General features: G+C 38.6%; 2 protein-coding genes across 9 annotated transcripts in view; both read left to right on the forward strand.

Annotated features, from left to right (window-relative positions):
• Nucleotides 1–245: 245 nt before the first annotated feature.
• On the forward strand, nt 246–11478 carry LOC105447272 (non-classical arabinogalactan protein 31-like; the record flags this gene model as incomplete). The annotated part of the gene is made up of 4 exons (XM_030979207.1): nt 246–349; nt 676–929; nt 1245–1418; nt 11393–11478. Coding segments are annotated over 4 exons (618 nt in total), but the record flags the coding sequence as incomplete, so codon positions are not given.
• Nucleotides 9077–16747, forward strand: part of LOC756397 (zinc finger CCCH domain-containing protein 13) — a 99319-nt gene continuing 91648 nt past the window's right edge. For 2 of the 8 annotated variants that reach the window (XM_030979915.1, XM_030979913.1), the window contains exon 1: nt 9077–9309. The gene's annotated coding sequence lies outside the window, so the exon portion shown is untranslated. The remainder of the gene's footprint in view (nt 9310–16747) is intronic. The other 6 variants (XM_030979918.1, XM_030979917.1, XM_030979916.1 and 3 more) reach the window with 5 other exon arrangements.

Here is a 16747-nt window from a genome sequence, read left to right on the forward strand (position 1 = left end):
TTTCAACCACTAAATCAATGATCGTAAGTATTTGTTGTGTTATTATTTACAGTATGTACATCTATATCAGTGATGCATGTTGTCAATTTATATTGTATAGTTTATTTATTGTCTGGTATTGGGAAGGCGTCCTTTGACAAAGTGCCCATACATCCATCCACTCCATCCACCCATCCACCCATCCACCCATCCACCCATCAACCCATCCACCCATCCATCCATCCACCTACCCACCCACCCACCCATCTACCCACCCATCCACCCACCCACCCACCCACCACCCACCCATCCATCCATCCACCCATCCACCCACCCATCCACCCATCCATCCATCCACCCATCCACCCATCCATCCATCCATCCACCTACCCATCCACACACCCATCCATCCATCCATCCATCCACCCAATTCCACCCATCCACCCATCCACACACCCATCCATCCATCCACCCACCCATCCACCCATCCATCCACACACCCATCCGCCCAACTATCCACCCATACATCCATCCATCCACCCATCCACCCACCCACCCACCCATCCATTCATCCATCCATCCATCCGCCCAACTATACATCCATCCATCCACCCACCCACCCATTCACCAACCCACCCATCCATTCATCCATCCATCCATCCATCTATCCACCCACTCACCCACCCATCCATCCACCCACCCATCCACCCATCCATCCATCCATCCACCAACCCACCCACCCACCCACCCATCCATTCATCCATCCATCCATCTATCCACCCACTCACCCACCCATCCACCCACCCACTCACCCACCCATCCACCCACCCACCGATCCACCCACCCACCCACCCATCCATCCATCCACCCACCCACCCACCCATCCACCCACCCACCCATCCACCCATCCATCCATCCACCCACCCACCCGATCATTCATCCATCCATCCATTCATCCATCCACCCATCCACCCATCCATCCACCCATCCATTCATCCACCCACCCATCCACCCATCCACCCATCCATCCATCCATCTATCCATCCATCCACCCACCCACCCGATCATTCATCCATCCATCCATTCATCCATCCACCCATCCACCCATCCATCCACCCATCCATTCATCCACCCACCCATCCACCCACCCACCCATCTACCCATCCACCCATCCACTCCATCCATCCACCCGATCATTCATCCATCCACCCATCCATCCATTATCCACCTACCCATCCACCCATTCTCCACCTACCCACCCACACATCCATCCACCCACCCACCCACCCATCCATCCACCCATCCATCCACCCATCCATCCACCCATCCACCAATCCACCCATCCACCCATCCACCAATCCACCAATCCACCCATCCACCCGATCATTCATCCATCCATCCATTCATTCATCCATCCACCCATCCACCCAGCCACCCACGCATCCACCCACCCACCCACCCATCCACCCACTCAACCATCCATCCATCCACCCATCCACCCATCCACTCCATCCATCCATCCATCCACCCATCCGTCCATCCACCCATCCACCCATTCACTCCATCCATCCATCTATCCATCCATCCATCCACCCATCTATCCATCCATCCATCCGGGCGGGGGGGGGGGGGGGGTAGTCAGATTTGGTTTTGACGGGAGTGTGCGGGACTTTGGATGAAAAAGCGAAATGATTTCAATTATTTTTGCGGGGTTTTGCATCTAGAGTTTTTACTTAGAGCCCCACTGCACTACTTATATATAATTGCGCCCTCTATATAGCATACATTGCCTAAGCGGTAACCATTGGTCCCCGTGATCCCCGTTTTCTTATGTTAATTGAGAGCTGATTTGATGAAATAAGCACCTGTCGGTGACCATGGTGGGAGGTATAATCCTTCCTGGCCAAACTAGTGCAGAGGGGCTTTAAGCGAGATTATGGGTGAGATGTTTTCCTGAAGAAAACAGTAACCCAAGATCTGACAACTGGAGGCACCTTTGGATATTGCAGCACAAAATCACATCCCATGTTTAGGGATTTTCTGCAAAAAAGTAACCCACTGTAGGGCGGCACATCCCCATATACCGTATTTGGCGAGTACCCCCCCCCCCCCCCCCCCGGCACCTGTGCACCCATCCATCCGTCCACTTATCCATCTATATCCTTGCGTCGATCCTTCCTTCTACCCATCCATCCATCGATATATATGAATGATCCATTACGACGAAGATTTCATGCCAAAATATTGCCAAAAGTACATACATCTACCAAAGAGTGCTGGTATCTTTCTTTGCGTCTACGAAGTTTAATTTTAAAGCGCAACATTTTCTCTTGCGCACTACATCGTACTTGGAAAGGAAGATACATACTTCTTTAGGTAAGAAAAAACGTCTTATTAGTATTGAATTCATGAACATACTGTGTTTTTTAAAAGAAATTTATCTTAATAGGAGTTATGAGACCAAAAGGAAAATGGACTGCTTTGTCTGTATTGTGTGGTAAATATAGAATCCCTCTTCAGTCTCTGTGCCAGATCGCGAGCGAGAGACTCGCCGGCCGCCGCGGCGTAGTACTCTGTAGGTTGGCTGTCTTGCGACAAAAAATAAAGCGTACATGAAAAATGGGAATGGGAAAGGTTGTAGAATGTCCGCATTGTTTATCGGCTGAGTGGTGTAGATGTTTAGAAGTTATATGAGGCTATGTTGCAATGATTTGACTAACATGGTATAAATATTTTTCATGCCAAGATTTTTCATTCTCTAGCCTATGCTCTAGGTATAGGGCCATAGGGGAGAAGGGGGGGGGGGGGGCTGGGGTGGTGAAGATTGTATTGAAGGTCCAGATTCCATGACACTGAAAATGTTAATTTCGTAATTTAATTATGAAGTGGAAATTGGAACATAATCATCTAGGTCAAAAAGGTTCTCTAAATGAATCCTGTCAAAATCGCTCGTCAACAATGCCCTCTGCAATAAGACTGCTTAACGAGAATCTATAAATCGTTTCATTATTTTATTAATTCATTAGTGTTCCTTTTTTTAAAAACTTCAATTGTATGCTCTTGCTAAATATTAATGTTGTGCTTTTTATCTATAATATAATGTGCAATATCTTATACGAAATTATGTAATATTGTTATTCAAATATCAATTTTTTCTTGTTTCAGATGAATGATGTCATTACAATTAACAATAGCAATTGTTAAATACACTCTGTACTATTTTTTTTTAGACAATAACTTTCTTATTCTCATGCATATTAATAGATATTTGGTTTTAAACAAACCGGTATAATAACACGTTTGCAATATACACTTTTATCCAATTTACTCTCAGACTGCCTAAAACTGTAAACATATTTTAATCCGTTGTTTCATTAGGCCTTTAGTGTTCCCTTCTTTTATATATTCTTTTTAATACAAATTCATGCCCTTGCCAATTATTTGACTTGGGTCTTTTTTTCCAAAGTAATGTGCAATATCTAATTCGAAATTACACTATATTGTGATATTGTTATGTAAATACTCATTTTAATTTTATTTGAACAACTTTCTCGATCTAGATGAATGCTGTCATTACATTTATATTAAAGGGGAAAACGGAATAGAGACTGTCATTTTGACTTTTACGGTTTAATTTCATCCCATCCAATAGGGTTTTTTTTAATGCTTAATTTCATTTTTTGTAATAGAAATGTTTGTTTAGCAATTGTTAAATACTTTCTCAACTCTTTCGGTCAAACAACTTCCTTTTTTCTTCTCCATTCTCTCCTCCCTACCGTCTTGGTTCTTCGACATGAAAGTATATTATTACATTACTCTATAACTTTGTTTTGCGATTTCGACTTCATCTTACAATGACTTACAATATGTATTTTAGTTTTGTATATGTTTATATCTCTCTATGTTTTTAACTTGTTTGTAAATTGAACATTTTCAGCCTGCGAGCTGCTTGTTTGATGTGATTTCTCAATAAACCAAACCAATTCAATTCAATTCAATTCAAAATCAAATACCAGTTTCAAACCAGGCAGTGATGTACATACTACATGGCTACATCAAAAAAGTTTGATGGGAGGGGCACCGGGGGGGGGGGGGGGGGGTCTAAAGGAGTACATGTAGAAAGATCAGAGTAAGTAGTGAGCTAGTCATGGGAGAGGATGGGTTACTCAGTCACAAGGTGTCATGCATCAAATCTAAGTGAACCTTCAGAAGGGAAAAAGTAATGTCAACATTATTGCAACTACTTTAAAGGTATAGACCAGTTTTGGAAATGCCCCCCCCCCCCTCTCAAAAAATGAAATGGATGCTTTTATTACCAATCATGTGAAAGAATATGTTTTGACTAATACGTAATGATACAAATTTTGTAGAGAAACCGCCTACTAATTGTTATATTTGGTAAAATATGATATCTATTTGGACCTGATAGATATAACGCATATGTCGTGCACGTGTTGCGTAGTCCCATATACATCTTTCTGTGTACAGTGCTTGTAACTTTACCAAGACTGGGCCAGATTTATTATCATTTTGATGATTCCAGAACCTTCCAGTAGGCCTACACACCAATACTTACATGCTAGATGACCAAACTTTTCTGATCGATTCCACAACATTTCTTTTACAATGCAATCGCATGACCATAACTGGTCTTTATCTTTTAAATTATCAACACAATTTCAACGGCCTTTTGCATAACCTTTTTAAACGTGCAAACGCAACAATGACGTTTTATGTAATCCGAAGATGATTTCTATGGGACATACAATAGGGTACTTGCCCTTGAGTTCATTCTTCAAACATAGTTGATCGTATACGTCCAACATGTTTATGAGGGCCACCCAAGGGGAACATAGAAAGTGGCCTTTTTAGACAGGTGACCACTGAGACAGGTTTGACTAGTTGGAGATGTGCCTCCCCCTGCTTCCGCTGGCCACCCATGCCCTCCCCCCCCCCCAAAAAAAAAAAAAAACCCAGATCAAACCACTGATTGTCAGTCATGGGGTATTTTTTTTCAAACCTATCAAAGCTCGATCCCAAAGGAAAAAAAATAGGTATGCATCCCCCACCCCCCCCCCTTCCCTGGCCTCCCATCTGGCCACCATTTGAAGTTCCATATATGCTACCACCTATCATGGAATAATGATAAAAGTTTATCAAAAGTGTTAATATTCTTGATACCTTTTTTCTTCTGATCTTAACTTAATTGATACAATCAAATACTGAAATATTTGATGAAGTCAGGAGTCTTTGAGATGAAAACCCCTGGACCTTGCCTTTCATGCCTAAATGTAGTCAAGGTTCAAAATGAGAAGGATTTCTTGAAAGGTACCGTGAAGCTAGTTCGAGCGGCTGTGAAAATTTCCATCATTGCTTGGAGCTGGTTTCCGTCATAGGAAAGTTCACTCTCAGCGAACTCTGGTTAAATGACCGCTGCTGTATTTGAGCTCCGGCCTATCCTAGTTGACTTCATCTGGTCTGAATCCGATACCAAACTCAATTGCCCCATGCCGGGAGCCAGGAGAAATGCCTTTGGAAGGAAATAAACATTTTCAGAATTCCAAGGAAATGAACACAAGTAGTTCAATCTTGTTATTAGTTGATTTAATGCGTTCTCTGTAGGCGATTTGGGTGTCGAGTGAGCGCAATTAATTTGAAGCGGTATGAAAAACCATAGTTGGACTTGATTGGCCTGCAATGCAGGACCAGCTGTGTATTCCAATTCTAAGATATTTTATTTGTTTGTTTGTTTGTTTGTTTCATGGTAGAGATGTAGTACTTGGCGAAAAGGAACCGGTAGTTTGGAGAAGTTATCTTTGCCCGTTTTGAAAATGACGCCATTGCCTTTCATAGCACAGTACTTTAAAAAGAATTGGCAGTATTTAACAAGCTATTCAAAACAAATATTTCCAGGGAGTTTACTGATGATTTTGTATATAAATAGATTCATATGATTTGTTAAAAAGTGAAGGAATAGGTGGATGTTGAATGTTCCTAGATGAACGTACAGAATATGAAAACAAGAGAATGAGAGAGAGAGAGAGAAAGAGGAGAGGGATGGGTAGAGATAAATATCAAAAGAGGAATACCGGTAGAGGGAAGAGAGGCTGAGAGAAAGCAAGATGAGATCAAGAAATTGAGTTTGAGAAAGCTGAGAGAGAGGGGAAAGTTGAAAAAGAGTAGAAGAGAAAAAAAGAAAGGAGAGAGATAGAGAGATAAAGAGGACGGGAGAAATATGGAAAGATTGATAAGATGGGAGACAGGGGAGGGAAAAAATAAATTAGACCAAAAAGAAAGAGAAAAGGAAGGAGAAGGGGAAACTGGAATAAACATATAGCTATCGAAAAAGATCTCACGCAAAGTGGTGTGTGAGAGAGACAGAGAGGGGTAGATAGAAAGACAACTAGAAGGAAAGAGAGACCAAGAGAAAGCAAGATGAGATCAAATTGATTAAGTAATTGAGTTTTAGAAAGTAGAGAGTGACAGAAAAGTTCTAAGAGAAAGAGAGAGAGAGAGAGAGATAGAGAAAGAAAGAGAGAAAGACTCGAAAAATATTGTACACAGAGTTGTGACTATTTGACATCCTGTTTGTTGTTAAAAATATTTTTGTAACAGCAGTGTTCCAGACTGATGGTTGCATCAATATTGTGATCAAATACGTTGTGTGTATGAAAGCCAGGAAGGATATAAAAACAGACTGTGAATAGGTTACTATTCATAATGTATATATCACAGTCTATTTCCTTTATACTTGATTCAAAGCATGCAATGAGTAGGCTGAAAAGCATGCATTTTTGAAATATCCTAGGCATTTTTCTGTTTTGTTACTTGTACTGAATACTACTGATGAAATACAGAAGGTTTTGTTTGCAAACCCTATCGAGATCTGGGTCATTTCATATTCAGGGTTGAATTTGACATGGAACATACAACGTAAGAGATTGATACCAGGATAAGGAGGAGGAGTAGGAGGATTAGAAGGAGAAGGAGGAGGAGGAAGAGGAGGAGGAGATAGAAAAGAAGTAGAAGTGGAAAAAAGAAGAAGAAGAAGAAGGAGGAGGAGAAAAGGAGGGGAAGGAGAACAAAGAGGAGGAGGAGAAAACGGAGGAGGGGTAGGAAGAGAAGAGAGAGGAGCAGGAGGGGAACAGGAGAAGGAATATAATGGGTAATGAAGGAGGGAAACAAAATCCTTTCTGGAAATGTAAAAATGTCTGGCACATGCAGTCTTTGATCTCTATACTTGCTAGACACCTTTCTGCCATTGATAGATTCAAGAAGGCGTGAAAGGACATTGTTGATGACAACAATGGGAACATCAAAACAACCCCATTAACTGGCAGTCTTCTATTGTTTCCTTGGGAGGCTTCATGGACATTTTTAGCACCTCTTTGTGAATAAGAACCTTTCTCAAGGGAAGGGTGTATTTTGGTTAAGATTAAGATGTGTTTGATCGATCGAGAAATGATTGGGATACCTTTGAATTTCATCCCATGATTGATTGTATTGTACAGTTGAACCTGTCTTAGCCGGTATCTCACTATATAGCCCACCTGCCTAAGTGGTCAGTATATTACTTCCCTCTACTACGAGGAAACACGTCTTGAAGAAGAACTAGAAAGACCACCTGTCTATAGTGGCCACTTTTTGGATTTCCCTTGGGGATCCCAAAACTTTAGAGGGGCTCTAATGACGAAGAAATACAAGTTTTTGGGTGGGGTGGCGATCGCTCAAGGTGTTGTTCTGCCCAACATCCAAGCCGTACTGTTATAAGTACTTACATGTTCTTATAAAACCTTAATTTCATTTCTTTATTTTCCAAATTCCAGTTAAAAATATGCAAAGACGAAATAGTGGTACATTATACAATACAAATTGGAAAAAACAACAAGTAATGGACAAAGGGGGAAATATCAGTAAAGTGATAAACCAGTATGGGGAGTGGGGAGGGGGGAGGGGGGAGGGGGAGAGGGGGAGACAAAAGCAGAGTAACTTGTCAGGGTTTATCCTCAGAATAATTATATTACATTGAAAAATACTTCAACATGTATGTTTGGTTGTCATGTTTTGATGTAACCTTTGGGTAAAATCTACAAATCATGTCTGTTTATTTTGCTAGTGCATATAAACCCTTTTCTGTCATTCTGTCTATAAAACACTTTATTAAATACCAAAGGAAGTTTACTTGAATCATCAATAGTTAGTAGGTTTAGGCAGAAAAGTGTGACCAAAAAGAATTTATTTCTCTTCTGAGTTCTGTATATATACACTGATTTGATGAATTCACAGTATAGCATTGCAAAAATGACATATTGTGGTTTAGGCAATTCTAGGACCTGCATTCCCACATGGAATTTAGTAAACCACAGATAATTCAAAACCACTGAGGCAAAGTACATCATGTCTCTGCTTCTGCAATTTCAATAGAATGAGTGAGAAATGAACACTCGACCATATCAACTCAACTCGCATAGTTTTGGAGTGATTAGCCTCAGTGCCAGGTACATATAGAATAACATTTTGAATTGTTTTTTCCGTGTTGCATACTCCTCATTTGTATGTTGGTTTAGACATCTAAAAGTGATGCGCCTTTCTGATACATGGATACCTGTACCTTTTTTTCCAAGAGAGTTATGAATTGTTTAAGATGAAACATTAACTTTCACATAATCAACCATCATACTTAGTGTTCAAAACTACATATTTATGCATTTCAAATAATTTTTATGGGAACTTTCTAGTGGCTGAATATATAATGAGCAAAGGAACTTATGAAAATCATGCTAATAGTTCCAAGTTTGTAACGCATGGACTGAATGTATTTGCAGTTGTAAGTTAATTCTCAGTGCCATGAAACTTCCAGGAAGTTTCTAGTGGTTTCTTTAAACAGATATATTGTTGGTCTAAACAACCCATCTAATGTCATGCAAACTACTTTGTATCGTGTATTACTGTAATGTTCTCTTGAAATGCAAGTTTTATATACAGAACTTAAGATGAGTTCAGTTTAATATCAACACCTGGAAGGCAGGCTAACCCTGTAAACAATTTTCCTCTCTTTTCACTCCAGTCAGAGTTGGGTAAGGACATATTTTGCCCCTCAGTTACCAATCGCTCGTATACCAAGGACCAATGTGCCTGTAGATCCCTCCATGATCAGTCCAAGTGGAGTCTGTGCTGGAGTGTACATGGTAATATCATGCTGTGTCCTCTAGACATTTTCAAGAACATGTGCTAATGTTGTTTGATTGATAGCAGTCTATGGAAGCATTCTGTTTGTGCATTTTATGAAGGATGGTTTAGAGCAGGAATACAGAATTTGGACTACATTAGGTAAGTTTGAAACCGTAAAGAAGTTTTTATAAACGGTCTACATCACTCACTATTCAGTCTTCATCAAATGTAAGACTTGGGTTATTTCAATACTATTTAAAATATCATAATATGCTCATTCACTATATTATGATTGCTCATTTTGATATTTATTTAAACTTTGAATGAGTGATATAACTGTCTTAAACAGTTAGAACTTGTAGTTCTAGTGAGAGAGGGCTTGTGGGCCATACCACAACACTCTTATCTCTCATAATGCATTCTTAGTTTCTTATACCCCTCTTCTTCCTCTTTCTCCCCATCCCCCCCCCCCCCCTCTCTCTCTCTCTCTCTCTCTGTCTCTTTCTATCTCTGTCTCTGTCTCTTTCTATCTCTGTCTCTTTCTCTCTCTGTCTCTCTCCCTCTTACCCTCTCTCCTTCTGCCCCCTTCCCTCTACATGTATATCCTCAACTCTTTCCCTCCTATCTCTATTCTGTCATTTTGTTTATGTTTAAGTGACATAACAGAACAGAAGATTATGTATATCATTCACCTCACTTATGTAACTCATAATTAATTTCTTCCTCCTTTAGACTGCCACACCTCTCCCTAAATATTGTTGTTTCTCCCCCTCTCTCTCTCTCTCCTTTCTGCCATGTCTCTCCTTCTCTCTCTCTCTCTCCTTCTCTCTCTCTCTCTCTCTCTCTCTCTCTCTCTCTCTCGCTGTTTCACTGTTTCACTCCTTCATTTTTGGAGATTCTGGTGTTGGCCTCATGCAAATGTATAAGATTGAAAAATGAAGCAAGATGTAATATTCCATGCAGAAATGTATAAGTCACTGACTTTGTGTTATTATCGAGATGCCTATATGTTTATACTTTTACAAGTACAAGATGTATAGGAAACTAATTAGTTTTGACTTAATACATTTTTCTGAAACGGAATTAAAAACAGAAAAATATGATATATGTCATTATTCACACAGATGTGTTTAGCTCCTCTTCATTCTAAACATTTATGTTTTTATTTAAGTTTGTATGTTTTATAGGATGTAGAACAAAATGTGGAGTAAACGCACATACATGTATATACGGAGTCGGGCTAACTCGGACCAGGGGACAACTCAGCCCAGGTACAAAAACGGTCAGTTTTTGCATGTTTAGGTTTAAGGTTAGGTTTAGGGTTAGGGTTAGGGTTAGGGTTAGGGTTAGGGTTAGGGTTAGAGTTAGGGTTAGAGTTAGGGTAAAATGACAAAAAATGACTGTTTTTGCAGCTGGGCCGAGTTGTCCCCTGGTCCGAGTTAGCCCGGATCCGTATATACACATGTAGATATTTCTTACACATGACAATCATCCTATTGCGCTTTTTATGTCATTCATATTTGGATGAATTGTGATTCAAATATTTTAGTTACAAGATTTCTCTGTATTGAATCCCCACTCATGTGTATAGTACATGTAAACTATATCATCTATATCCGTATCAATATATCACATTGTCTGTCCAAGGCTGGTGCTCAATTGCAATTCAAATATTTGCTCTGGCTGTATAGATGCTGATGTAGTGTCAAAGCTGTTGATATTTCCCCTCATGGCAAACGAGGCAGTATGTATTTAATCTTTGGGTCCTATTCAATTGTGACCATGACCATAGAGCTGTACCTTCAACAAGCTTTGTTTGTTATGAATCAGAGTTCCATGATAGACAGAATCTGAAAAATGAATCATTTCTGTTGTAACACCGTTCTATTATATTATGATAATAGTCTCACCAGGGAACTATGTCCATGCATGTGATTTCAGACACCTCTGTATAAAGTCTGTATAGAGGTTTTGTCCTTCATTCTGACTTTTTGTCTGCCATGGTAAACTGTGTCAGATTTCTCACTAATTTATTTTATCTGCATTTGCTAGCTTTTATTTGCCAACTAGACGATCGGTTAAGTAGCCAATGGCAATGTTTGATGGTCATTTAGATGAAATAAATTCTAATGCGGAATGTAATAGTTGCTAGGTGGGCAATAAAGTCACACCCTTTAGGTTGCCTGGAGGATTTTAAGCAGTCAATACCAGCATCTCCTTTTGATCTCTGAGTCGAGACCAGGTCCATTCAAGACCAGGTCCCAAAAGTGGCCTAACCAACAGGCCAATACAAACATCAAGCTCTATACCAACAGGACGGATACCTAGAGCAAGGGGGTTTAGAAAACCGACTAATAACAAGACCAAGACCAAAATCAAGCTCTAGAGTCTAGAACCAGAGGACTGATACTAAGACCAATTAATGACAAAAACTAGTATGAGCAAAATCAAGCTCAAGACCCAGAGAACTTATATAATACTTAACACATAGGCCATGGGCTCTCAGACCAAGACCATTTCCTTTATAATTAGACCAATGCTAAGACTAAGAACAAGACCAGGATCTGAATTTATTAGTATGGCCACTAGTGAATATTGGATAAACATGTTGAGGGTAACACTGATTTATACAGGAATTACAGGTGCATCAATATAACATTTTAAAATTCAATATAGAAAAGTGCTTTGGAAAGAAAATGTTTTATTTCAAACAATTAAGTCAAGTGACTGACAAATGTAAAAAGGAAAGCAGTCTCAAGAACTGTGGCATTAATGAATCGTATCCTGTGATGAGCTTATGTGATTTAACAATTAATCTTAGTGGTTATATAATACTGGTAATACTCCCTGATTTGGCGCCTAGAAGTCTTTTGGATTTGTGGAAATTAAGCTGTTCAAGAATGTATACATGCAGACAGATAGTTTGGCATCCTACTATCTAAGTATTTATAAGTGAAAATGAAAGTTACTTTATTAGGTATTAATCAATCTGAAAATCATTGAAAAGAATTGGCGAGTTAAAGTAGGCCCAAATATCATCTGTTGCATTTTTTCCTACCTGTGTCGATCCATCTCACATATACTCCTGTTAAATTTAAAGAAAGAGCATGAAGAGATTCTTGTTACTTTTTTAAAACATAATTGGATGTGGTTATACTTCTTGTGGTGCTCCATTCCCTGCATGTCTCCAACTGTACAAAAGAAAGACTTGAAGGGATGTTTCAGGAAATTTCTTGGAGAGTCGATCTTAAATTTCCACTTAATTAGCAGGTTTCTCAAACAAACTTGTTCACCCATCTTTTTCGTTTAGGACTGGTGAACTAACAGTTTGGGTAAGCGGTTAACAGAAAATTGTTTAGCCACCTTTCCTAACTTTAAGGTTTACACAGTTTCATTCATGCACGTGCTTAATCCGATGCAGTCAATTGAGCTGAAAGGATGAGAATGACTTGAATCAATTGAGTGTGAATGACTATCATCAAAAGACTCTTAGTTTTGTTATAGCAGATAATCCCACAATACTTTTCAATAGGATTAGAAGTGTTGAATAAACTTTGAATTGATTTGAAGAAAAAAAAAGTATTACAGGAAGATTTGTACTGAGTCATCTAAATGTATTGTGGTGCTTTGCCTTGCTTTTAGTCTATCTTGATTTTATATGTTTTGCTTGTTAGGCCATTTCAACAACAACAACAAAAATCATGTTTAGCGTCCCCGCCCTCTTCCTTTTTGGGGGCCGCCTCCATTTTTTTTTTTCTTTTCCTAGAACTTTTTTTTTTTTTTTTTTTAAACACATTTTATTTGGCCTTATGCTGTGATTTTTATTCATGTATATTTTGCTTGTCTTCTGTTCTAATTGTTTATACATGATCCTAATATTTATAACTAGATCTTATTTTTGGAAATGATCCGATTTAATAGTATAATAGTATAATAATATTTATCCCCAAAGTGGTGAAATTCACAGAAATTAGAGGCAGAACAATAATAGTAGTATTATCAAGTGGTACAGGTACATAACCTAACTTTCTTGATTAGGCTAATGAATGGTTTCTATATCATTTTTTGGAAAAGAGATATACAGTGCAACCCAGAAAAAACTAAACCGAGTATTTATCGATGTTTTATCATAACTTAATCACAATTATAATTAATTAATGACACATATTTGTAAAGCTTACATGTAGATCCTCCTCTTTCATTTGATGCAACTCATATGATGCATATTTCACGCATGAGTGATTAAAAGCAATTTGAAGGAAGGAAACCAAAAAGTCATTTGGCAGGCGGTATCTGAATTTCGAAGAAAAATTCACATTTCTTTAAAGTTCATTTTCTGCTCTTTCATATGACACCTCAATCCAGTGATATGTGTTTGTTTAAGTTTGTTTGTTTGTTTGTTTATTTGTTTTTGCCCCACATTTCACTGAGTTCTTTATTTACTTCACATTTTGAAGTTGTAGATTAGCATGACTATCATATCAATGAGCCATAGTGTCACAACATGGGTCCAGCCATTGTCACAAACAACAGAAAGAATAGGGCATTATCATGAATAGTCCAGATTCAGTCAGTTTTTATTTTTAATTTTTTTTAAATCATCTATTTTAACCCTTCCTTAAAGGTAAAGACCAGTATTGGAAACGCCCCAATTTCAAAAAATGAAATGGAAGCTCTCATTACCAATCATGTGAAAGAATATGTTTTGACTAATACATGATGATAAAAAATTTGCCAGGAAACCGCCTACTAATTCATATATTTGGTAAATTTGTTTCTCTCATGGTCTGTGAGAGATATAGGGTAGTCCCATATACATCTTTCTGTGTATAGTGCTTGTAACTTTACGAAGAATGGGCCAAATTTCTTGTCATTTTGATGATTCCAGAACCTTGCAGATGCTAGATGCTAGATGATCAACCTTTTCTGATCGATTCCACAACGTTTCTTTCACAATGCAATCGCATGACCATTACTGGTCTTTACCTTTAAATGCATACTACACAGAGCGCAATGTCTCCACTAATTAATTGCACTATGGGGCATGCAAGCTTAAAGCAGTGGACTAGTCATGACGTGATTATCAAGCTGAAAAGCAGAAAATGATGATTACAGGAGCACATTATCACATTCCAAAGTCTTCTTTAGATATAGACCCCTCCCTTGTTGTGCTTTCTGTCACGTCTTTCCCTTCTCGATAAAGAAAAAAAGATTTGGTGGGATTTGTTATTGTGTCTATTGCAGGTAGTTCTTGTCAACCAGAGAGATATCCGTCAGTCACACCACCAAAGTGAACCCAAACCTATACTCCCAACCAAATAGCTCCTTCCAATCCTGGATAAAAAGATTTGTTTTGTTTTGTATGTTGTTGGTCTTGTTGATGTGTCTGAGGTATTAGTTCAGGTCTGTATTTTGTAAAGAAGATACTGTGAACAACAGCCTACATTTCATGGAGAGGTTATTTTACAGTCTCCTTCAATGTCAATAGAATGGTTATTTTTAATGTATTTTATATTGACATAGTGACTCTACATTCTCATGACAAATTGTCAGTTTGTCCTCAGCACCAATCTTCATGACATGTCAGTATTTATAACTTTATGATTTTATTTTAGCTTGGAACCTTTTCAAAACCTGTTTTTATAATTCTGCTTTTGTTTTGTGACTGAACTTGCCCTTTAATATAAAATTCTTGTGTTCTTGTTTTATTTTCTCCTTTTATTAAACATTTTTCTCTATTTACGGCTCCACAGAGTCTACACAAACTTTTTTCTTGTTGGGCCGGGATGGGGTCCGTATTTGCTTACTTGATTTTCCTGTACCAACTCATTCAATATTCTTAGTATTCCACTACTTTTCTTATTTAGTTTCTCCTTTTATAAAACATATTTCTCTATTTAGTGCTACACAGAGTCCACACTAACTTTTTAGGAAGGGGATGCGGATTAAATTAATTTAGAGTCTCTATGCATGAGCCCCATGCAAAATAAATTGAATTTTGGGGGTCCAAACTAAGATTGTCCTGGGCACCTGTTAGTCTCAAGCCCACTTTACTTTTTGTAATCAAATCAATACGGTTTGAGATACATGTAGGATACCTGTACCTATGTTAGGTGTACCCAGATTTAATCTCAAGATTCTACTTGAATAAGTTCCTTGTCATAAAAGTAAACTTGTTGACAGAAGGAAAAAGAATGACCTCTCATTATGTGTTTGTCCAGCCTATTGACTCTGGTCCTATGAAATAACAAAGGCTTGACCATCAGAGTGTCCATCAAAGAGTTAATGACCAACATTGTCAAGACATCCATGAAAGTCAAACGGTTGTGGTTCATTGTCTGATGCTATATGAGCAGCTTTGTGATGTGAGAAATATAAACATTGTTTATTGATCACAAAAGTTGACCTTCAAATGCTGTCCACAGTAAGTTGCAGATTCAATTGTTGTATGCATAATGAAAGTGATTGATATATTTTTTTTCAATTCTTGGAAAAAAATCTTGGACGACCCAAAATGAATGAATTGTATCTGCTGTGTTGGTCTAGGCTATATCTAGGCTATACGTAAAAAGAAATTGACTACAGAGAGGAAAAATGAAGAGGAAATAAGTTGAATAGATCAACATTATATCCGAAGTCTGAAAAAAAAAGGTTGGAAAGGAAGAGAGAGAGAGAGAGAGAGAGAGAAATGTATATGGCAGATACAGTAGATATGAAGTTTTTTGTAACTCAAGAATGAAAAGTGGACTGGTTGAATTAGGGCCTTTGTTGAATACTTTTAGATGGAAGATTTAATACGGAAAATAGAATGACCATGAATACTTTTCACGTGATGGATGTCAAATGCAGCAATCTACTTCTCACGTCTAGGTAGGGAGCCTAACAGAACAATTTTGATCAAGCATTTACTCATGTTTTTGAGTAGTCCTGGAGTGTGTGCTCTTTAGTTATTGTCAACAGAATGTGAGCTCGAAATGACAGGTATTTTAAGGGGGAAAGGTCAAGTTTGACGTCCTTATTAGGGGATCAGTTTGACAGTCAGGTAGTCTTTACCCTCAGGCTTCATTCTGTAGTTAAAGTGATTTTGTGGCAGTGCATAAGATTCCATTTCCATTGGTCTACTTACATGTACCAGGGGCTAACCCTGGATTTTTTTTAATGGGGGGGGGGGGGGGCACAATTTAAATAAAATTCTGACTGTCACCTCCACCCCCCCCCCCCCCCCTTTCCCCCTTCCCCTCCCCACTTCCTCCCCACAAAAAACTAAAAAATTGTGTGCCTTTTAACTCCAAAATAGTATGTCATGGCCATAAAAAAAAGCAAAAAAAAAAAAATTTGTTATCAATTAAAAACAGGAGTGAGGGGGGGGGGGTGCAAGCACAATCTTGGAATTTACATGAATTATGGTAAACCTTTAGGTTTTAAAAGGAGGGGGTGGACACTGGCCTTATGTACCCCTTTAGTGTACTAACTGCTGTAGTTGTTTCTTTGCATAAAGTCTTCTGATGTGAAAAAGTAAGACTATCAGCATCTTTATTTGAATCTTGGAATCATCATGAGTGAGTTCTGAACATATATGTATTTGTAAAACCAAATT

The sequence above is a fragment of the Strongylocentrotus purpuratus genome, unplaced genomic scaffold, assembly GCF_000002235.5.
Source record: "Strongylocentrotus purpuratus isolate Spur 01 unplaced genomic scaffold, Spur_5.0 spur5_scaffold_10, whole genome shotgun sequence".
In the NCBI taxonomy this organism is placed as follows: Eukaryota; Metazoa; Echinodermata; class Echinoidea; order Camarodonta; family Strongylocentrotidae; genus Strongylocentrotus; species Strongylocentrotus purpuratus.